Source organism: Paroedura picta, chromosome 9, assembly GCF_049243985.1.
Source record: "Paroedura picta isolate Pp20150507F chromosome 9, Ppicta_v3.0, whole genome shotgun sequence".
Classification (NCBI taxonomy): domain Eukaryota; kingdom Metazoa; phylum Chordata; class Lepidosauria; order Squamata; family Gekkonidae; genus Paroedura; species Paroedura picta.
The window spans coordinates 15,206,736-15,229,898 of NC_135377.1; the positions used below are offsets into that span (position 1 = coordinate 15,206,736).

Below are 23,163 nucleotides of genomic sequence, written 5' to 3' on the forward strand. Positions count from 1 at the left end.
CTGTACTTAGAAGTCAAGGAATGGGTGGATTAGCATTGAAGGATGGTTTCCATGGTGCCATTGAGAGGGGTGAGTTCTGTTACATGATACCATGTGACGGGATGTTGGACTGGTGACTGTTAAATTTGTTCTTCTAAGCTATCTTGCCCTTGCAGCAGAGGATTGCTTTACACAGCTTGTAACCGTCTATTCTGATGATAGTGTAGTTCACAGTTAATGGAGATGGATCCTATTTCATGAATAGAGCCTGTGTGCAGAAGCAATTCTTCTTACGCTACTAGGAACTCCATACCATGTGAAAATAAACACTATTAAGGATCTCCCTGTGAAAAGTATTCTCCGCTGTGCAATAACATTACAGATTGTGACAAATTTCTTCTTTGAGATGCTGACTAGTACGCAGTTCATTAAGTAAATGAGTTTCTTTCCCCCCCCCCACCATCCCCCAGAGTACATCAGTAAATGGCAATTGTCCACTGAATAAATATCCTCTGAAGGCAAGATTGAGTATATTTATTCTGGTCCATTTATGGTAACTCATGTTACTGTTCTTACTTTAGCAGGTCTTCCAGTGTGATGATAAAAAAAGAATTGGATTAAATCTGGGTAAAGAATCATTCTGGGAAAAGAATCTGGGAAAGAATCATCTGTCCCTTGTATGAACTTAACGTTGGAACCATTCTATGGTTCATTGCCTTTAGGGGTAGCACAGTCTCTTGGTATAGCTGCCCTTGTAAGTGAATTCCTATGCAGTTACACCAAGCTAAGCCTATTTATTTCAGTGGACATACAGGATTGCACTGTTAGACTGCTAAAATAGGTCTAGCACCCCTGGTCATGGGAGGTTGGAAAGGTTCACCCTCTATCTATCTTTATTCTACTTTATCTGGTCTAGAACATTGGTCCCCAACCCCCGGTCCGGGGACCAGTACCGGTCTGTGAATCAGTTGGTACCGGGCTGCGGCTCCTCCTCATCCTCCTCCCCAGCTGCTGCCTTGAGGGCTGCCCTGCCACTCTGCCACCGGCTCCCCTTTGGTGCTCTCCGGTGGCCACCATGGTTGGGGCTCCCCCTCAGCGTGGCACTGTGCAGCTGCTGCTGGCAGCGCCCTCTAGCGGGTGGCAGGAAGTCAGGGGCGCCGGTGGGAAAGCAAGCGGAGCAGGGGCTCAGGCGGAGACATCCCTCGGCAAAAGACTACCCTCCTCCAGGCCTCAGTAAAATTGTCAAGCGTTGACCGGTCCCCAGTGATAAAAAGGTTGGGGACCACTGGTCTAGAAGAAGATTTAGTTTTGTGTAATTATGTGGCCAAGCAGCAGCTATAGGTTCAGCAGATGCAGAATCCTGGAGGTACTTGTGTTTCAGGCATGGGGGAAAAGAAGAATTCAAGTGATTTGAGCTATAACTTCATGGAACATCTGAGAACACAAGCAAAATACAGTGGAATATATCTGTTTAAGCTGAGAATAAATTGGCAATTTCCCTTGTTTCTCTTTTTCTAACGTAGATCACCCTACTACCTGAAGCATTCAGTGGGCTGCAGGAAAGTTCTGTTTCATTGATGCAAAATTTAATCTTGATCCATCCCATAGGATAGTTTAGGTCGCTTGACAAAATAATGATAGTAACAATGAAAGCAGCATACGATTCTTGGTCCCAGCCTAAAATTGCCAGATTTTCATTGAGTCCTTTGTTACTGATGCTGAACTCCCAAAAGTGACATGAAATAATATCTCAAACAGCATTCTGAAACTTCACGTTCTGAATTTTGATTCTTGGTTAGTCTTTGTAAATGGTATTGCTTCTGTTCTGCCAGATCAATACAGTGATTTTATCTTGATGTAAAATAATGAAAAGAACCAGACTTTAGGAGCCTGCTGGAATCTGCATTAAGAATGGGACAAAAGGAGACAATTTCAGTTAAGGCAAATGTATTTTCTTTTAGCGCTTGAAGGTATTCTCTCAAAGTAAGGTTGTAGGAAGGGGATGTGTGTAGGCTTGGTTTCAAAAGAGCTGCATTCTCTTGTAAAGAGGGCAGCACAATGATTTATTAATCTCATTCTACATGGTTTTCATTCTGTGGGGGTCATACATCCAACACTATGCGCTTAAAAATGAGAAGCCGTGAAATATGAAAAGGGAAAGAAGAAGACATTGAAAGCAAGCTCCTTGCTGCTTTGACCACACTGACTGGCTTTCCAAGGAGAAAACAACATTGTTGTCCCTGATTAAATTTATAGCCAGACACCACAGTTGACTGGTAAAAAAACACTCATTTAAAACAGGATATGTATTAAATGCTGGAATGTGATAGTGTTTTCCATAATTATAAAAAAGTGAAAATAAATAAAATTTGCCAATATTTCAGGCAAATCATAAATGCATTAAAGATCGATTTATCTTTATGAGGTTAGAAGTCAGTGGGAAGCCAAGAAGCTATCAAACAAATTTGCAGCTGTCTGTTGGTCAGTTTGGTCATAGGTTGAGTCCATTTCTACTCTGCAGTTCTCTAGCCTTCTTTGCTGGGAAGTAGGATTGTTGTCCATGGGGTCGCGATGGGTCGGACATGATTTCGCACCTAACAACAACAGGAAAGCTTTGAGGATGATTAGAAGCTGACAGAGGTTCAGCTAAGAATGGACTTTTGACCCAACTTGGAGAGATCTGAAATGAACCGTCTTATATAACGTGAACAGATTTCTGGGGCCACAAGGCGGGACGTGCTTCCACCGCAGTAGATAGGCCCTCCCCCCTCTCCCCTCCCCGCTTCTGATTGCCTGCTTCTGAAAATATGAATATAAGAACCTGCTGGTTCAGACCAGTAGTCAATCTACTCTAATTGTCACACCCCCGCAGCATACTAATATTCTGTCTCACACACTGGTCAATTAGTGCCTCTGGGGCCCAACAATAGAGCATACAAGCCAAGACCTTTCTTTAATGTTGCCTTGCATGGGGATTCTGAGTTTAATACTCCTGAATGTCTAAGTTCCCTTCAGCCACCATGGCTAGTAGTCAGTGATAAACTTCTCTTCTATGCATCTATTCAGTCCCTTTTTAAAGCTGTCTGTGCCTATGAGCATCACTACATCCTCTGACAGTGAAGTCCGCATTTTATCACTCTATATCCTGAATCTACTGTCCTTTCGCATCGTTGGATGCCCTCAAGTTCTAGTATTTTGGGAGAGGGAGAAAAAGTCTCTTGGTTAACTCTCTCCATCTCGTGCATTATTGTATATACTTCCACTATATCCTTCCCCCATAGTCATCTCCTTTCTAAAGTGAAGAGCCCCATACTCTTCAATCTTTCCTCATAGTGAAAGTGATCCAACCACTTAATAAACTTGGTCGCACTCCTCAATGTTTTTTTTTCCCAGCTTTGCAATGTCCTTTTTGAGGTACAGTGATACAGTAACCAGAACTGTATACTGTATTCTATATACGGCCACAGCATAGATGCAGGAGTCTTATGTTCAATCCCTTTCCTAACAATCCTTAATTTAGAGTTTGCCTTTTTCACTGCTGGAGTACAACAGACACCCTGTGAGGGAGGTGAGGCTGAGAGAGCCCTGATATTACTGCTCGGTCAGAACAGCTTTATCATGGCTGTGGCAAGCCCAAGGTCACCCAGCTGGCTGCATGTGGGGGAGCGCAAAATCAAACCCAGTTCACCAGATTAGAAGTCCACACTCCTAACCACTACACCAAGCTGGCTCTCTTTTGCTTCTCTCTAGGTGTAACCTTTGCTTCTCTCCAGTCTTCTGCTACAGTACAAACATATTGCTAGATTACATATATGGGTTAGTAGATTGATTTACATCTGCGTTCTTTAAGAACTCTCGGGTGTATGCCATCTGGACCTGGAGATTTCCAGTTTTTAATTTTCCTCAAGGTCTAAAACTTTATTTCTGGTCACCATAATCTGATTCATTTTAACTGACTTCCTTCCTGAAAAAAGGGGAAGGAAGCAAACATTTAATTGATCTTCTTATCTTTCCATCTTTCTGTAGTAATCCTTTTATTCCTTTGTCATCCAAAGGCCCAACTGCTTCTCTGGCTGGTTTCCTGCTTTCGACATATTTAGATAAATGTTTATTGCTTATCTTGATACTTTAAGGCGGGGGTCATCAACTTCCAGTCAGCAGACTGGTACTGGGCTGCGAAGGCCATGGTACTGGGCCGCTGGCAGCCACGCCTGCCTCCCCCCCCCCACAGCGAGAAGCTTGCCAGGCCCGGCTAGCTTCTTGCTGCGAGAGGGAGGGGAAGAGGCAGGCACGGCTGCCGGCATGCCGGCGACACAAATGTGCATGCGCAGTTGCCGCACATGCACGCTTGCGCCTCCTGATGGCGAAAACATGCAAGTGCAGCAACTGCACGTGCGTGCAATAACACCCCCTGGTGGTGAAAATGTGCATGCGCAGTAACTGCACATGCGCGTCTGCGCGCAGCTGCCGCACTTGCGCGACGCCCGGGCCGTCGGTGCTCCCCTCACCCCGGAGGCAGTCCCTGACCACAGATAGGCTGGGGACCGCTGCTTTAAGGAACCCACTCATCAAAACCTCTTTTTGCATGCCTGATAAATAACTTACTTGTGTTTTTTTTTGTTTTGTTTTTTTGCCAAGTCCTGTAGCCTCTTCTGTTCTGCTCATTGTGGCAGACTTCCCACTTTTTAAAGGATGACCTCATTGATTGAGAGTTTGATTACCTGAACCTGACAACGGAGCTTCTGCATTTTTTAATTTGTAGGAATTACTCACGTTGATTAAGAACTGCAATCAACAAGTTTCAAATTATGTATGTTGGTTAAATACTACCAAAGGGTAGAGGAACAGTTTTCCATTCGGACAGGTCCTTAATTTAAATTACTGAACTGCAACGGTAGCAAGGGAAGCTAAATGTCTGAGAAAAGAGGTAAGATTTAAGAAAAGGACGTGTTGGATGTCCTAACTTCATTTTAAAAAATGCACACATTTTAGACAGTAATCTGCAGTGCAATCCCAAACAGAGTTATGCTTTTCGAAGCCCATTGATTTAAACACATACAGACACTATCAAAACTCTACCTGTTTATTTTGACAAAATGGCACAAAGCCTCCTAGGATGGCACAAAATGGCACAAAGCCTCCTTGACAAAAAGCCTCCTAGGATGAAGTTCAACTGTTGGGCAAATTCATATGGGAAGATTAAATACTTAGGGCATTGGAAGTTGCGAATAGGTTATCTCTCTCTTAAGGCAATTTGCTGGACAGTAGCATTTAGAAATTGCTGATGTTAACCAACCCTTCCACAAAATATTTTGAAAGTGAGGGAGCAAAGTGCACAGATGTTTTGCGACCTCTGTTCCTCAGAATTCTTGAGCAATAGCAGTCAACATTCCATAGTTCCCACAGTAAGAGATGTGCAAGAACCTGAATATGTTAATAAAACAAAACAAACCTTGTGCCTGATATGTGTGGAAGGAGCCCAAACTTGTGCTTCCATTTTCCTTCAGACACATGGTCGCCTCAGAATTGGATCCCAAAGAATTGGTTTCATTATTTATTATTTTCTTTTTGGCATGTTTACCTGACTCTCCCAGCTAAGGAACTTAAAAAGGTGGTTTACAAAACTGAAGCAAAAGCACTATGGGCTACAAGTAACCATCAGCATATCCTGAACTATAAAGCCTGACCTGGATGGCCAAGACAAGCCTAATCTTGTTAGATCTCAGAAGCTAAGCAGGGGCTGTCCTCGTTAGCATTTGGGTGGGAGACCACCAAGGGTGGGAGGCCACCTTTGCTGTGCAAAGGAAGGCAATGGCAAACCACCTCTGAATGTCTGTTTCCTTGAAAACCTTATGGGTTCACCATTAGTCTTCTGTGACTTGATGGCACTTTATACATACACAGTTGATAAATGATCCAAAGGCAGAAAGAGGCCCAAGCAATGAAAGATGATCTATAATCTTCCAATGTCAGCCCATAAATGTCTGAAGGAATGAGAGTGCTTTCAGTTTGTATCTGAAGGTCATCAAATATGGCACCAAGCACACATTGGCAGGGGGAGAATGTTGCAAAGATCAAGAACAACAACAGAAAAATGCCTACCCTTCTTCTGAAGACAAGATACACAAGCCCTCTTCACAAGTTACAAGGAATGTACATTACATCATGCATGTGCATATGTGCCTCTGGTTGTGAGAAAGACACAACACAGGTTCACTTCACAAAGGAACTCAGAGACAAGAACCTCGATTGATGTGGGGTTTCAATCCCACATTCAGCTGTACATTCATTATATGTACAGTATTTGCTGGCGTATAAGATTACTTTCCCCCCCTGAAAAACATGCCTCCAAGTGGGGGGGTTGTCCTATACGCCGGGTGCACTTCAGTTGGGATAGACATAGCTGCCCATAGTGGCCCATAGTACTGTAATGTAATGTAACAAACTCTATATTTTGAGTGGAAATGTTGGGGGGTCGTCTTATACGCCCATTCATTTTATACTCCGGCAAATACGGTAATCTAAAAATTGTTCAACACATGTATACAAAACAATAAAAGACTGATTTTATATCTTCACTATAATTAGTGAACAGGACCCTACAGCAAGGCTTTAAGGATATATTTAGGCATGTCCATCTGACAACACTACAGTTACCCTGGTCCCGACTTTAATGTATGTTATATATTAGTAAAATGTGCTATGTGCAAGCCACTCTTATTTCATTTATCCAATCAAAAGGTATATAAGCAGCCTTTCCTCATGGTCCAAGACAACTTCCAAGTCCCTTTCTAGGGGGTGTGCCCTCTATACCACAGAGACTAGTGGTAATTCCTAAAGTGATATTATATGAAAGCCATTGTTTTCTCTTGCTCCTCAGTTCCTCAGGGATGGGAAATTGTAGCTGGGAGCAGATACTTTCCTGCCCTGGACAGGTAAATGGCAGACCTATTAGCTCTTGGTTTTCAATGAAGCTTTCAAAGCAATACACAATTAAAATCCATGGTTAAAGGTAAAGGTAATGGTATCCCCTGTGCAAGCACTGGGTCATGTCTGACCCTTGGGGTGACGCCCTCCAGCGTTTTCATGGCAGACTCAATACGGGGTGGTTTGCCAGTGCCTTCCCCAGTCATTACCGTTTACCCCCCAGGAGCAAACTGGGTACTCATTTTACCGACCTTGGAAGGATGGAAGGCTGAGTCAACCTTGAGCCGGCTTCTGGGATTGAACTCCCAGCCTTATGGGCAGAGCTACAATTAAAGCAGATTATGTGTAAGTAATAATTTGTCACAAATTGCAATGGCTAACTGCTAAAAAAAAAAAGACTTGTGTGTTAACAGCTGATTAAAAAGACTTGTGGGTCCAGTTGAACTGGTAAAGTGATTTTGATGCAGCTGGTGGAACCGTGGTCTGGGAGACAGTGGGTGACATAGTTACTGCTGCCCTTCCCTTCTGCACTGCTTCCCTGTTGTTCCACTGCATTTCCACACTTGGCCTTTTCCTTTTGACTTCCCAGCATATGTGTGCATTCTCATTCGGAATGAAGCTGAAGGGCTCTAATTAAGCACTCTAAATCAAAAAATGAATGTGCAAATGAGAGCACTGTCAAAGCTGCAGATTCAGTAGCTGGGAGAAAAACCATTCAGGATACAGGTAATAAAAGGGCCAGTTTCAATAACACGGGGTGCCAAAAGGAACAGGTTCCTGAAATGAGTAATTAAAGGTCCAATATCAATAATGCCAGTGGGCATGAGATGTAGCAGCAAGTTTAAATTCAGTCAGTCGGGAGACCATTTTCCATCAACGGCCGCAGTCTGAAGTGTATCCTTCCAGGGAGCAAATCCCATTAAACAGAATGGAACTTATTACTGAGTAAATAGTAGAAGGGGCAGAAAAGCGCTGCAGAGGTAGAGGGGGGAAAAGTCATCACTTAGCCCTCCCGTTCTCATTCTAGCAACAGGAGGGGGCTGAGATGCATCAGCAAAGGGCTCCTTTTCCACAAGGGGAAGGGAGATGTTCAGGCAGCTTCTTCAGATCCACAAAATGAGTAGAGACCAGGGGGAAATCTGTTCCTAGGAAAGGAGCATCCTGTCCTTTATCAGTACAAATACTTAAGAGGACTCTTACAAATTTCATGAAAAACATTAAGGGAAAATACACACACACACACACCCCTAAAAGCATCAATGCCAATAAAACCACAATAACAAAATAAAACGGATAGATTCAAATGGGTAGCTATGTTGGTCTGATGTAGCGCAACAAAACCAGAGTCCAGTAGCATCTTTAAGAACAACAATGATTTATTCAAGGCTCAATAAAATCAGAGTCCAGTAGCACCTTTAAGACCAGCAAAGATTTATTCAAGGCATGAGCTTTCGAGTGCAAGCACTCTTCCTCAGACTATGATCTTCTTACATGACAGGGAATATGTAAGAAGATCATAGTCTGACAAAGGGTTGAAAGCTCACGCCTTGAATAAATCTTTGCTGGTCTTAAAGGTGCAACTGGAATCTGATTTTATTGTGCTACTTCAGACCAACATGGCTACTCATTTGAATTTATTCAAGGCTATTCAAGATTCAACGGAAACACCTCAAACAACTATCAACAGAGCATCAGTACTGCAGATTAGTTCATTTAAAAAAGCAATAAGTCTTCAGAGAGCTAGCTCAGATGCTAGTAAACCTCTGGTTTTAATGAACAGGCCACTAGCAAGATAGAGGGTTTATTTTATTGGGGAGGGGGGTAGTTGATCCATGCAGGACATCTGAAACTGTTGCCTTTTTTGTTTCTGAAGTTTCCCATAGTGTCTTCTTCCCCATAGAGATAGTTGTGCACAGCTGAATGTTGCTACTAACATTGCACACTTGTTCAGCCTTTCATATCTGAAATACAGGCAATTTAGCTTTTCGTTTTGTTTCAGAAGCATGGGACACCTGCCGAACTACACGGTGCAGTCGGACAAACTTATGCATTGTGTAAACAATGGGTTAAACACATCTCAGTTATATGATGCCAGCACAGGAAAAAATGAAAAGTTGGTTTAAGCACAGAGAGTGGTTTGTTTCTCCGAGTCCTGCCTTTTCATTCTTCCTTGCTTACATTTGTTTCTCCCGTTTATGACTTACACTTGTGTTTAATACTCACTCTTGATACTGAAAATGTAAATCATTTGTTGTGTGAATAATACATTTTTTTTTCATTAGGAATTCTCCGGAATCAACCGGCATAATTAGCAATTCGTTTTCATTATTACCAAAGCCTCTCAACAATTAATTAATCATGTTTCATTTCCAAGCACTTTGTGTAAATATTGGGTGCAATTAGAGATTTGTCACCCAGGAGAACCGGTGGCACTCCCACATACAGACTATTGTTTAAACAGAGATAATAGATTTTCAACATCTTTCCCGTGTTTAATTTTAATATGAACAGTTGTTATTTATGTGTCTACATCATGTGTGTGTGTGTGTGTCTCATTCTCAGCTTTGTGCGGAGGAGATGTTAGAGGGCCAAGTGGAACTATTTTATCTCCAGGTTACCCTGAACTCTATCCAAATTCGCTGAATTGTACATGGACTGTGGATGTTACCCATGGGAAAGGTAAAGGACTTACTTTTATTTTACATTCTAGTACTTAGGGGGAGTGGGGCTACTCCCCCTAAATAAATAAATAAATAAATAAATAAATAAATAAATAAATAAATAAATAAATAAATAAATAAATAAATAAATAAATAAATAAATAAATAAATAAATAAATAAATCTTCCAGCGCGATCACTGTGGGGATTTGTCAGGACACTTTGCTTTTCAGACAATAGATATGTATGAAATATGCAGAATGTGATCTAGATTAGTAGTTCTCAACCTTCCTAATGCCGCGACCGTTCAATATAGTTCCTCATCTTGTGGTGACCCCCAACCATAAAATTATGCAAGTGTTCTTTCACAGAAATTAAACTGAAACTGACCAATGGCGTGAAGATCCATGGTTCATGATGGTGACAAAGGAACACAAATATTTCTGCATTCCCTTTTTCACCCCGGGTGCCAATGGGGCCTATCTCAGGCCATGCTTATGTTGAATGGGAAGAGTTGGGCCTTCCAGGCCTGGCTCCTCCCCCACCGGTGGAATCCCAGGAGGGACAAAAAATGTCCCAATCGTCTCTACAGTGCTTTGTGGTGGTGAGGAGCCAACTGGGGCATTAAAAAAATTTCCACACAATTTTACACAATCCCACCTTTGTGTAAATATATTTTTTAAAAAAATGCCACAAAGTGCAGCAGAACCTCTCCGCCTTGGCTCCCTATGTGTCAGTTTCGGTTTAATTTCTGGCTGCCATTGGCCAGTTTTGGTTTAATTTCTGTGAAAGATCACTTGCATAATTTTATGGTTGGGGGTCACCACAACATGAGGACCTGTATTAAAGGATTGCGGCATTAGGAAGGTTGAGAACTACTGATCTAGATCACATTCTGCATATTTCATACATATCTATTGTTCCTGCCTTGTGTAGAGGCAGGAATCTGGAGTGGACCAGGTCCAATGGAGAAAATCTTCCCCTGTCTGGATCCTGGATGGGGCGGGGCTAACTGCCCCATCACAAAGAACTGGAGGAGGCCTAGTATGGTGCTGCCAGAGCAGAATGGGCCAGAGAGACCTATTTAGCTAATTGTTATCTGCAAGCAAGAGGAAGTATACTCAAAAAGGCAGGAAGCTGCCCAAGAGGAGATTGTTTGATAATAATCAAGTGTTCCTAAATGCATATCCCTTCCAATGCCCCCTGCAGGACACTATATTCTGCTCAGTCATGCATGCTGCAGAGCTTGCATATTCCAACAACGTGAACCAGAGGTCACTTTTGACCATACAGGGAGATGGGCAATTTCTGCCCTTCTTCCCTGTTCTTTTCCTGAGATGCCTCTGCTTTTAGGATTTCAGGGGTGGCAGCAATGCTAAAGTCTGTAGCATGAGTGTGAATCAAGAAAGCACAGCACGTGTGTAACTTCCCTTATTTTCACTGTGCTCCACCTGTTCCGGTCCTTTGCTGCTGTTCAGTGAGCAGCACAACAAAACAAACAAACAAAAAAGATTACAACATCACTTCCAGGAGCATACTCAGAAGCTATATCACTACGGATGCCAGTCCTCAGTTGAGACCTGGGGATCCCTGGTTTTACAACTCATCTCCAAACAACAGAGATCAGTTCACCTAGAGAAAATGGCTGTTTTGAGTGCGGAACTATTTATTCCATTGAAGTCCTTCCCCACCCCAAAACCTACCCACACCTGGCTCCATTCCTAAAGTATTTCCCAACCCAGTGATGGCAACCCTAGATATCACAACAATGCCACAGTGCTGTAGGATAGGGGTCCTGACATTTTTGAGACTACAGGCACCTTTGGGATTCTTATACAGGGTGGTAGGGCAACCACAGATAGTGAGACAGTGAGGGTCCTTTTCTGCACTGGGAATTTGTTCCAGAGACCAGCTCACCCTCTCTTAGCAGGTTGAGATTCTTGGGTTTAAGGAGCTCCAAAAAGAAATCATTATTTCTCCCAGGCAGAAGGCACCTGTCAGCTTAGTAAAGTTGTCACTGTTTAAAAGCAAAGTTCTGCTGTTCCTTGCTGGATTAATTAGTGACTTGTTGCATTCCTTGTCTTAACCACCAAACCACTAAGCATTGAGCCTTTCTAAAGAAGACACAAGAAACGTATCTTTTTGTGATATTAAAAGAAAGTGTGGGTGTAAAGCACTTGAGGAGAAGAGCAGGGAAGGGGGGGCAGTAGAATTACTCAATTTCCTATTCTTCCTCCGGGCTTCCTCTATAATAGCAGCCCACATTCCAGCTCAGTAATTCATCAAAATTGCCTTATTTGACAACTCCCAAACCCTTACCATGCCTAAACTTAGTTACTGCTACAGGGAAAGTGTGACAGGGTGGGTATAGAGATGTGACGGCACCTGGCAGTCACGGAGTCATAGAGTCATAGACTCATGGAGTTGGAAGGGACCTCCAGGGTCATGTAGTCCAACCCCCTGCACAATGCAGAAACTCAAGACTACCTGCCCACCCACAGTGACCCCAATTTCATGCCCAAGTGATCTCACCACCACCAAAAATCTCCAGAATCTAGCCTGGCCTAAAGGAAATTCACTTCCCATCCCACAGTGGCAATCAGCAATTCCCTGGGTATGCAAGGAAGGGCCACAAGAGACCAACACTGGCATATCCCTTCCTGCCCACCCTCTCACAATCTGCCTGCGTTCAGACATGCAGTCCTTGCTGGAACTTCTCTGTGCTCTCAGATTCAAATACCATTTAATAACTATGGAGGGAAAAAAAACCACTGTAGAGTATTCAGTCTTATACTTCTTTTAAAGCAAAAAAGGTGAGAGCGAGCTGTAGCATCTGATTTTAATTCTATAAAGGAGTAGTGACACTTTAAGCAATCATCTTCCCGCCCTCCAGTGAAACATAAAAGAATACTTAGAAATGCATTAAAAATCTAGTTTCAATGTGTGCGGCTTTTTTTTTTTTGGGGGGGGACACCAGATGGAGGAATGAGGGCCAGGATCCTGTAAGCCTTTTTTTAATTTTCAGCGTCCACGTTTGTAATGAGATGTGTGAGTTTAATCAATGATTGAATTGCTTTCCTGTTAACTCTATGCAATAGGAGTTCTAATTTTATTTCTCCCCCCTAATAGGAGTGCAGTTCACTTTTCACACCTTCCATTTGGAAGATCATCACGACTACTTGCTAATCACCGAGAACGGCAGCTTCACTCGGCCACTGGCGCGGCTGACGGGCTCAGAACTTCCGCTGGCAATCAACGCTGGTCTCTATGGAAATTTCAGGGCTCAGTTGCGTTTCATTTCTGACTTTTCGATATCGTACGAGGGATTTAATATCACTTTCTCTGGTAAGGGGTCAAAACGAGGTATTTGTACAACGCGTGTGTGCTGTTTTAGGGGACATGACCTGGAAGGAAAGGGAAAAGACCAAAGATGAAAATGTATTCTGACAAATGCCATTTTAAAATGTGGCTTTGGTGATCGATTTTGTGTCACTGGTGTAATAATAATAAAAAAAATCTTACTTTGTCTGCTGTGGCAATTGTAATGTATCCTGAAGAAAATCATGTTGCACCAAAGTGATTTTCAGCCTTATTTCCAGAAGTAGTATTCAAAAGAAGCGTGTGAGGAAATTGGTCATCCTTTTATTCCACACAGTAATTTAGGTTCATTTTATGTGTCGGATTCAGACTATTAGAGACATTTATAGCTATTATAACAATGGCAAGCATGCCTCTTGCAGATGCTATGAACTTTTATAGGCATGATTTTTAAATTGTGGCTCAATTGCCTATTTACTTATAGGGCATTTGTTTGGAATTTTTCTCCCTCTCAAGCCTAAATTGATTCTCAGGTACAATTGCGTATTCTCGATAATGGCAGAGAACCAAGTATGAAGTAAAACCATGAAGAGATTTGGGAGAAGGAAGCTGACTTTTTTTTTTCTCCCCTCTCTCACAGAGTATAACCTTGAACCTTGTGAGGATCCTGGGACTCCGCAGTTTGGAAGCCGAATAGGGTTTAACTTTGGAGTCGGAGACACTTTAACATTCTCCTGTTCAGCTGGATACCGTTTAGAAGGAGCTTCAGAGATTATCTGTCTCGGTGGCGGCCGACGTGTGTGGAGTGCACCTCTGCCCAGGTGTGTGGGTACGTGGTCAGCTGCTTTCATTTGCTTGTACGTGTAGTCATTGTCCATGGAGTTGCAAATATACAGCATGGATAAGATTGGGAACGCACCACTTATTTCTGATACAGTTATACTCTATACTTTACCCATGTGCTTTCAGCAGATTTTGGGCAGGGGAAGTTGTACATAGCTGCCGTTGAACTTTAGCACACTGCTTAGAGAGACTTTGATGAATAGCCACTAAATAGCCATTCGATACATTTTACATTCTATCTAATAAAATCTAAAAAGGAGCTCAGAATACAGGTAGGCCTTAGTATTTTAATGCCCATTTACCAGAAAAAAGTATCATTTCTTTATTGAGGTTTCTGGAACTATTATTCTTGATAATTAGGGAAAGCTTTCCAAGATCTGTGCTTAATAGAGCCACGATGAATAATTTGTAAAACTGCTGCTATCCAGGGTAATTAAAACAAGTTAAAAAAAGAGAGAGATGTTGTATCGAAACACATTATAGAATCAGCTCAATGTTCCATCTATATTTTGTATCTAGTAGCCAGTGTTGGACCTCTGTCCCAGATGTTTATCAAATAACCTCATCTGTCTATGCTTATAGCCTCCCCCACTTCCTGCGCATATTAATTACTTTTTGGGTGAAACAAATGCTTCATTTTATCTGTTCTAAACCTACTGCTCATTAATTTCATTGAGCGCTCAGAACGTATTGTGAGAAAGAGAGAACCAAGGAATCAAGGCTATGCCCTGGAGATTAACTACCTACATGCAGAGGAAAAAGCACACTTAGCCAAGATGGTAATCAGCTGTTTCTAGTAAGATTTTCAGAACATCTACTCTTCCAAAAGAGATAATCATATCTAGGGAGGGAGCTTGCTAGGCTACCTTAGTCTTGTATGTATTGGGTCTTTGGTTATAAAGACCTGATCCTTCCAATTTAGGTCTTTAAAACATAATGTGAAAGACTCAGTGTGAAAAAAAAATTACTTCTCCTGCTTTACCCTTGGCTCAAGCTATGGCTAGTTTCTTTTTAGGCTGGTGGTTGCAACTTCTAGTTTTAAGAATGATTGTCAGGTGACCCAAGGCTCTGATTTCCTGTGGGGACACCTGATCCATGGGATGCCTTTTACTGCAACCCTCTGACTTAATCCCATGTGTTTAGGAAACAGAAATTCATAATTAAGTGGAATACATACTTTGTTAAAGCCTGTACTCCTGGCCCCTTAATGGTAGTAGATAGGGCAAAATGAGTTTCTGCAGCTCTGTGCCTCTTCATTCTTACTTTTAATTGTCTCATCATTAAGGGTGACACAACATGGTATCCAACTGTGATCTACAGTTTACTCCCTCCCTTTTACAGTATTTCACCCTTGTAACATGGTTCACTTGCCTTATTTAAGTATGCACAATTTTCATTCATTCTGCTATAATGAGTATTTGGCATAGAAATGGTTTCCTCCTTAAGTTATTTTGTTCTTTGGATCCCCCTCCCCATGATTTCATTGATCAATTTGGAATGTTAAACTTTCCTTTCACCACTGTGCAATCTACTCCCTCCCTTATTCTCAGGATTGTGTTAATGTTCCTGATTTCAATCATGTTAAGTGACATAATTGTTTAAATGTGTGATGGGGAGGAACAATTTCTAGTGCTGCTTCTTTCCCCATGGAAAATTGTCTAGTGCCTACAAACTGAAGAATCTTCATTTCATAAAATTAATAATAATGAATGCTTTCTTTTGCCAATATAATACTATGCAGACTAGAGAGTTTCTAAGTTGCACGGAATTTTTTTTCCAGCTGATTTCCCCAATGAGTTTTTCAGGAGACTATATGTATGTAGCATGGCTCTGTAAACAGGGTGGGAATATGCATATAAAATTACAAATACATATAATGATCTTAATTTAAAATGTGATTTATAAAGTTGCTTGGTCAAGTGGTCAAATCAAAACAAGGGCTGGATCCTGCCTGTTTTTCTGCCATTCAGAAAGCAATGGGATCCCATTTAACCCCTACAAATATGATGCTGGGGATCATGGGAACTGAATGACAAGTGGTAAGAAGCATTGGACTGGGTTGAATGGAAACTCTGGATGGATCTAACTGCAAAGCTAAAGTATTTACTTATGTGTCTTCTTTCACATGGTAACAAAGCTATTGAAATCAATCTGTTGTGGAACTATTAGGTAATACAACTGATACTATGTGAAAGAGATCTAAATTATGTTGAAATAGATGAGTTGGCAGGCTATACATGATATTCCATGTGTATTTCAGGATGTAATAACATTAAGATGGCAACAAATGCCCATGTCTTTGGATATATATATATATATATATCTACATTTAAACAATATCAATATTAAACAATATCAAAGAAGCGCATATTTATTTATTGGAAATGCTATTCTAATGGAAATAATTCACATATAAAGTTTTGAATTTTTGTTGAATATAACATTTAAACCACACTTGTTTCATCTCTTCCCTCTTCCACAATAAAATATTTCAGTCCAAGTTTTGGTGAGGTTTTTTTGTTTTGTTTATATTACATTTGGAACAAAGGTACCACATGGGTGCTTTTAATTTTTTTTTTTTGCTTTAGGTATTTAAAATATTTCCCCCTTCAAGGATCGCTGCCTTGTTGTGGCAAGGGGGCTTGCGTAGTTCAGTGAAGCTATGAGCTATACCGTGCAGGGCCACCCAAGACGGACAGGTCATAGCTGAGAGCTCTGACAAAAGGTGATCCACTGGAGAAGGAAATGGCAAACCACTCCAGTATCCTTGCCATGAAAACTCTATGGACAGTTCCAATAGGCATAACAATATGACGCTGGAAGATGAGCCCCTCAGGTCGGAAGGTGTCCAATATGCTACTGGGGATGAGCAGACGGCTAGTACGAGTAGCGCCAGAATGAATGAAGCGGCTGGGCCAAAGCCGAAAGGACGCTCAGTTGTGGAAGTAACTGGTGGCGAAAAGACAGTCCGATGCTGTAAAGATTTTTATTCCATAGGAACCTGGAACGTCAGATCCATGAATCAAGGCAAGCTGGACGTGGTTAAACAAGAAATGAGAAGACTGAACATCGACATTTTAGGAATCAGTGAACTAAAATGGACAGGAATGGGTGAATTTAATTCAGATGACCATCAGGTATACTACTGTGGACAAGAATCTCGCAGAAGAAATGGAGTAGCCTTCATAATCAATAAGAGAGTAGGAAAAGCAGTCTTGGGATACAATCCCCAAAATGACAGAATGATCTCAGTTCGAATCCAAGGCAAACCATTCAACATCACAGTGATCCAGGTCTACGCCCCAACCACTGCTGCTGAAGAGGATGAAGTTGATCAGTTCTATGAAGCCCTACAACACCTTCTAGAAGCAACACCCAAAAATGATGTGCTTATCATCATGCGGGATTGGAATGCTAAAGTAGGAAGCCAAAAGATAACCGGGATAACAGGCAAGTTTGGCCTTGGAGTACAAAATGAAGCAGGGCACAGGCTGGTAGAATTTTGTCAAGAGAATACAATGGTCATAGCAAACACTCTTTTCCAGCAACCCAAGAGACGACTGTACACATGGACATCACCAGACGGTCAACACAGAAATCAGATTGACTATGTGCTCTGCAGCCAAAGATGGAAAAGTTCTATCCAGTCAATAAAAACAAGACCAGGAGCTGATTGTGGTTCAGATCATGAGCTTCTTGTTGCAAAATTTAGGCTTAAATTGAAGAAAGTAGGGAAAAGCACTAGGCCACTCAGGTATGAACTAAATCATATCCCCGACGAATACACAGTGGAGGTGACAAATAGATTTAAGGAATTAGATCTGATAGACAGAGTGCCTGAAGAACTATGGACGGAGGTTCGCAACATTGTACAAGAGGTAGCAACTAAAACCATCCCAAAGAAAAAGAAATGCAAGAAATCAAAATGGCTGTCTGAGGAAGCTTTACAAATAGCTAAGGAGAGAAGGGAAGTGAAAGGCAAGGGAGAAAGAGAAAGATACACCCAATTGAATGCAGAATTCCAGAGAAAAGCTAGAAGAGATAAGAATGCCTTCTTAAATGAACAGTGCAAACAAATAGAAGAAAACAATAGAATGGGGAGGACCAGAGATCTTTTCAAGAAAATTGGAGATATGAAGAGAACGTTTCATGCAAAGGTGGGTATGATAAGGGACCAAAATGGTAGGGACCTCACAGAAGCAGAAGAGATTAAACAAAGGTGGCAAAATTATACAGAAGAACTATACAAGAGCGAGCTTAACATCCCTGATGACCACAATGGGGTAGTTACTGACCTGGAGCCAGACATCCTGGAATGTGAAGTCAGATGGGCCTTAGGAAGTCTGAGCAACAATAAAGCTAGTGGTAGTGACAGCATTCCAGTTGAACTATTCAAAATCTTAAAGGACGATGCAGTAAAAGTGCTACACTCAATATGCCAGCAAATTTGGAAAACTCAACAATGGCCACAGGATTGGAAAAGGTCAGTTTACATTCCAATCCCAAAGAAGGGCAATGCCAAAGAATGTTCAAACTACCGCACCATTGCACTAATTTCTCATGCTAGCAAAGTTATGCTCAAAATCCTACAAGCTAGGCTCCAGCAATATGTGGACCGAGAACTTCCAGAAGTACAGGCAGGATTTCGAAGAGGCAGAGGAACTAGAGATCAAATTGCCAACATACGCTGGATCATGGAGAAAGCTAGGGAGTACCAGAAGAACGTCTACTTCTGCTTCATTGACTATGCTAAAGCCTTTGATTGTGTGGAGCACAACAAATTGTGGCAAGTTCTTAAAGAGATGGGAACACCAGAGCATCTTATTTGTCTCTTGAGAAATTTATATGCAGGTCAAGAAGCAACAGTGAGAACTGAACATGGAATCACTGACTGGTTCAAAATTGAGAAAGGAGTTCGGCAAGGCTGTATACTGTCGCCTTGCCTATTTAACTTGTATGCAGAGCACATCATGAGAAATGCGGGATTAGAGGAGTCACAAATTGGGATCAAGATTGCAGGGAGAAATATCAACAACCTCAGATATGCAGATGATACCACTCTAATGGCAGAAAGTGAAGAGGAACTAAAGAGCCTGTTGATGCGGGTGAAGGAGGAGAGTGCCAAAGTTGGCTTGAAACTCAACATCAAGAAAACAAAGATCATGGCATCCGGCCCTCTCAATTCCTGGCAAATAGAAGGGGAAGAAATGGAGATAGTGACAGATTTTATTTTCCTGGGCTCCAAGATTACTGCAGATGGGGACTGCAGCAAAGAAATTAAAAGACGCTTGCTCCTGGGGAGGAAAGCTATGGCAAATCTAGAGAGCATCCTAAAAAGCAGAGACATCACCCTGCCAACAAAAGTGCGTTTAGTCAAGGCTATGGTCTTCCCAGTTGCAATGTATGGCTGCGAAAGTTGGACCATAAGGAAGGCCGAGCGTCAAAGAATTGAGGCTTTTGAACTCTGGTGCTGGAGAAGACTCTTGCGAGTCCCTTGGACTGCAAGGCGAACAAACCGGTCAGTCCTAGAGGAGATCAGCCCTGACTGCTCTTTAGAAGGCCAGATCCTGAAGATGAAACTCAAATATTTTGGCCACCTCATGAGAAGGAAGGACTCCCTGGAGAAGAGCCTAATGCTGGGAGCGATCGAGGGCAAAAGAAGAAGGGGACGACAGAGAATGAGGTGGCTGGATGGAGTCACTGAAGCAGTAGGTGCAAACTTAAATGGACTCCGGGGAATGGTAGAGGACAGGAAGGCCTGGAGGATCATTGTCCATGGGGTCGCGATGGGTCGGACACGACTTCGCACATAACAACAACATTTAAAATATTTACACATTTTCCTGGATGACAGGGCTATAAGTGGTTTGAAATATAAGTTGAAATATAAATGATAAATCTAATCAAATTCTAATTGGGGGATTGGTTGGTTTTCCAGGGGGGAAAAGAGATTGAGTTCTCCCCCTCCTTCTTTCAAAAAAGCCACATCACTGATTATCACATAGTTAAAATTGCTAAACATCCATTTCTGTAGTTTTGTCATATTTTTTTTACATAACAATGACTATGAGTAAACAAGCAATGGCATATTAATAGGATTGGCGAGAGTCTAGGAGACCAAAGTATTTATCTCTATAATTCACCTCTAGATGTTAACCATTTGGTATTAGGTGGCTTTTCAGAGTCCCTTCATTACCATAACTGAAATAATTTATGTTCTCTATTGAGCTATACCTCAAATTCTGCTTTACCTGCAGCTGAATGTGGAGCTTCTGCTACAAATAATGAAGGAATTTTGCTGTCTCCCAATTACCCACTCAACTATGAAAACAACCATGAATGTATTTACAGCATTCAAGTACAAGCAGGGAAGGGCATCAATATATCTGCCAGGACATTTCATTTAGCACAAGGAGATGTTCTTAAGGTGGGTTGCAACATCCATTATTTCAAAACATATGATATCAATCTGTTTATTTCATTGTTGGAAAAGGAACATTTCACTCAACTTAAAAAATACATTTAGGTATGTATATGTGAGTGTAATACACATTTAGGGAGTTACTGCTGAGTGGGCTTTTCTCTCTCTTGTGGTTTAATTCATTCCATTCCTAGATAAATGTAATTGTAGTTCATGGCTAGTACAGTAATCTTGGGAAAAGGCAGGCAGGCAGGCAGACGATGGATGGATGCATGGATGGATGGATGCATGGATGGATGGATGGATGGATGGATGGATGGATGGATGGATGGATGGATGGATGGATGGATGGATGGATGGGGAGGAGCGGAGAGAGGCAGGGAGGGATGATAGAAGATAGGGAGATGGAAAGAAACTCCCTGTTTTCAGGAAGAATAAAAGCTTAATCTGTACTCCTGCTGTCATATTGTGTCCAGTAAGATTTCAAACTATCCATATCCTGTAGAGGGATAAAATCCATCTACTATGAACAGATGTCCATAATGAAGGGTGGGAAGTGCAAAATATTCCTCCCCCTTTGCCCAGAATTCAGTTAAGTGCAACACTAAATGCACCAATGTTTTGTTCTACATGCTTAATATTTATCACTGACCATAAAAAAGAGTATATGGGAAAGAGATTAAATAGCTCCTTTGAAGATATCAGTTTTAACTTAAGCACTGGGCCAACTTGGAGGAAGGACTATCAAGGTATGTTCTGGAGTTCTGTACTTCAGAATTGCAAAATAAATGAGAATCCACCACCTCTTCCACTGGCAGAATATTTCTTGTCTATGCATTACTTTGTATTTATTTGTCATTCTGTTGCACATTCATCCAGTTTGGAAAAGTCATATTGGAGCTTTTCACGGTCTGTCTCAGTTTTCTCTATTCTGAATAATTATCAGCAAAGTGTTATCAGCAAAGTGAAAGCCCCTGCTAGTCAAGAGTTGAATATAAAGGTCAGAGAGACTTGCCTAGTATGAGGTGTTTAGTCATATGACATTCAATGGCTAAAGAAAAAGAAACATTAGAAGTATTTTTATTTTTTGCTCTCTCTATTTAAAAGTTCTTTGAATAAGATTAAATAAGAAATGCTTGCAAAATACAGAGAACTTGTCATATGTTATTTGGGTTCTAAAATTATATTTGTGTTATAAAAATTAAAAGCGAAAGTGATTTGTTTTTATTTTAGCATTCATTTTGTGTTGACATAACTGAAATAGTAGTTCTTTCGCTGTGAACTTTTTTACTCTTTATTTGAGATAAAGTACAACAGGTAGCTACAAATAAAATTACTACTTAAAGAGTATAAGATTTAAATATAACTTCTATAGTGGACCAAACTGCAGTTTATTTCTTCCTATTCCTGAAATTCTAGTTTGAAACTGGCTAAATGCTATTACATCTGATATATTTTATTTTTCTCTGTTCCATTTCAAGGGTATTTGCTGGTGAGGCAGGAAAACTCTTTAGCAATGCAGGAAATAAAATATATAATAAATAGATTCAAAATATGCATATAACTTATTCTTATGACTTACAACCGCAGTTAGTCTGTTCCATCTAAGATCCTTGGGTTCCCTTTTATAGTATTGATATAAATGAGAATATGTCTTTCTTTCTTTACCAAGATTGTACATAAGTTGCTTTAATATTTATGGATGCAAAGAGATTGCATTTTTTTCATTATGCCACTTCTATGACAAGTATAGAAATGGGTACATCAAATGATCATTTATTATGTGTTGATGCCACCATTAAAATATTGGCAGTGGCAAAGTAAACACAGATGTTTAAAAGCTTTGAAATGAAAGCTTTGCCTGTGCCTATTGTCCTGCAGGGTTTGGTTATTTTAAAAAGAAAATCATAGCAAATTGACTTAGTTTAAAAGGCATCAGTATCATAAGAAACACTACGCATAAACATATAATAAGGAGATGCAGCAGCCCTGATCTGTCTCATAATTGAAACAGGAGCTTGCTTGCTTTGCTATTACTGTTATGAGTGCTGAAATTATCCAAGGCCAATTTGTTTTACAGATATATGATGGAAGGGACAATACAGCACACTTGCTGGGAGCATTTACTGGAGCATCACTGCGAGGACTGACTCTCAGCAGCACTTCAAATCATCTTTGGCTTGAATTCAATTCAGATTCTGAAGGGACAGATGAAGGTTTTCAACTCGTATATACCAGTAAGTATTTCAGAAGGCGGAACAAGATACTGCTTACGGGAGTGACAAGCTTTCTGTCCCTATTGGTGAAAATGGTCAGGGATTGAAGTACATTTTCAGTAGTTCCTAACCACTCCATTTTCTGTCTTCCTATGGATTGCCTTTGCATGTTGCTTCAAGCAGCAGTTTCTATTCTTAATTATGACTTTACATAAGACCCCCTCCTTTTTTCTAGTCAGAAAGAACATAAGAAGAGCCCTTCTAGGTGAGACCAGTGGTCCATCTAGTCCAGCATTCTTTCTCACACAGTGGCCCACCAGTTCCTCTGGAGAGCCAACAACAGATCATAGAGGCTGAGACTTCCCCATGATGTTGCCTCCTGACACTGGGAATCAGACTGCCTATGAACATGGAGGCCTCCTTATGTTACTACGACTCTTACTACTGATATATCCCCCATGCATCTATCAAATCCCCCTTTAAAACTGCCTATTCTTGTGACCATCAGTACATCCTCTAGCAGAGAATTCCCCATTTTAATCACTGTCTCTGTAAAGAAAAGTTTCCTTTTGTCCCTCCAGAATCTAATCTATTTCCTTTTATCTATCCATGAAAGAAATCAAATAGAAATGCTCATAGACCCCTTGGCCAGTTTTACCTCAGACATCTCTCCCCCCCCCCCTCATTTTTACTTCCATATACTTACCAGAGGATCTTTCAGTGTCTCTATCCAATACTTAAGTGCAACTTAGCAAGTAATATTTAAAACATATTGCATTGACTGAGTGTGTAAAGCATTT

At 41.2% G+C, this 23,163-nt stretch overlaps 1 protein-coding gene across 8 annotated transcripts in view; it reads left to right on the forward strand.

Moving 5' to 3' along the window:
- CSMD3 (CUB and Sushi multiple domains 3) overlaps nucleotides 1-23,163 on the forward strand; it is a 675,220-nt gene that overhangs the window by 433,808 nt on the left and 218,249 nt on the right. For all 8 annotated transcript variants that reach the window (XM_077351631.1, XM_077351632.1, XM_077351635.1 and 5 more), the window contains 5 exons: nucleotides 9,469-9,585; nucleotides 12,695-12,910; nucleotides 13,524-13,712; nucleotides 19,984-20,153; nucleotides 22,228-22,384. In XM_077351631.1, coding sequence (XP_077207746.1) covers nucleotides 9,469-9,585; nucleotides 12,695-12,910; nucleotides 13,524-13,712; nucleotides 19,984-20,153; nucleotides 22,228-22,384 — 849 coding nt within the window. The remainder of the gene's footprint in view (nucleotides 1-9,468; nucleotides 9,586-12,694; nucleotides 12,911-13,523; nucleotides 13,713-19,983; nucleotides 20,154-22,227; nucleotides 22,385-23,163) is intronic.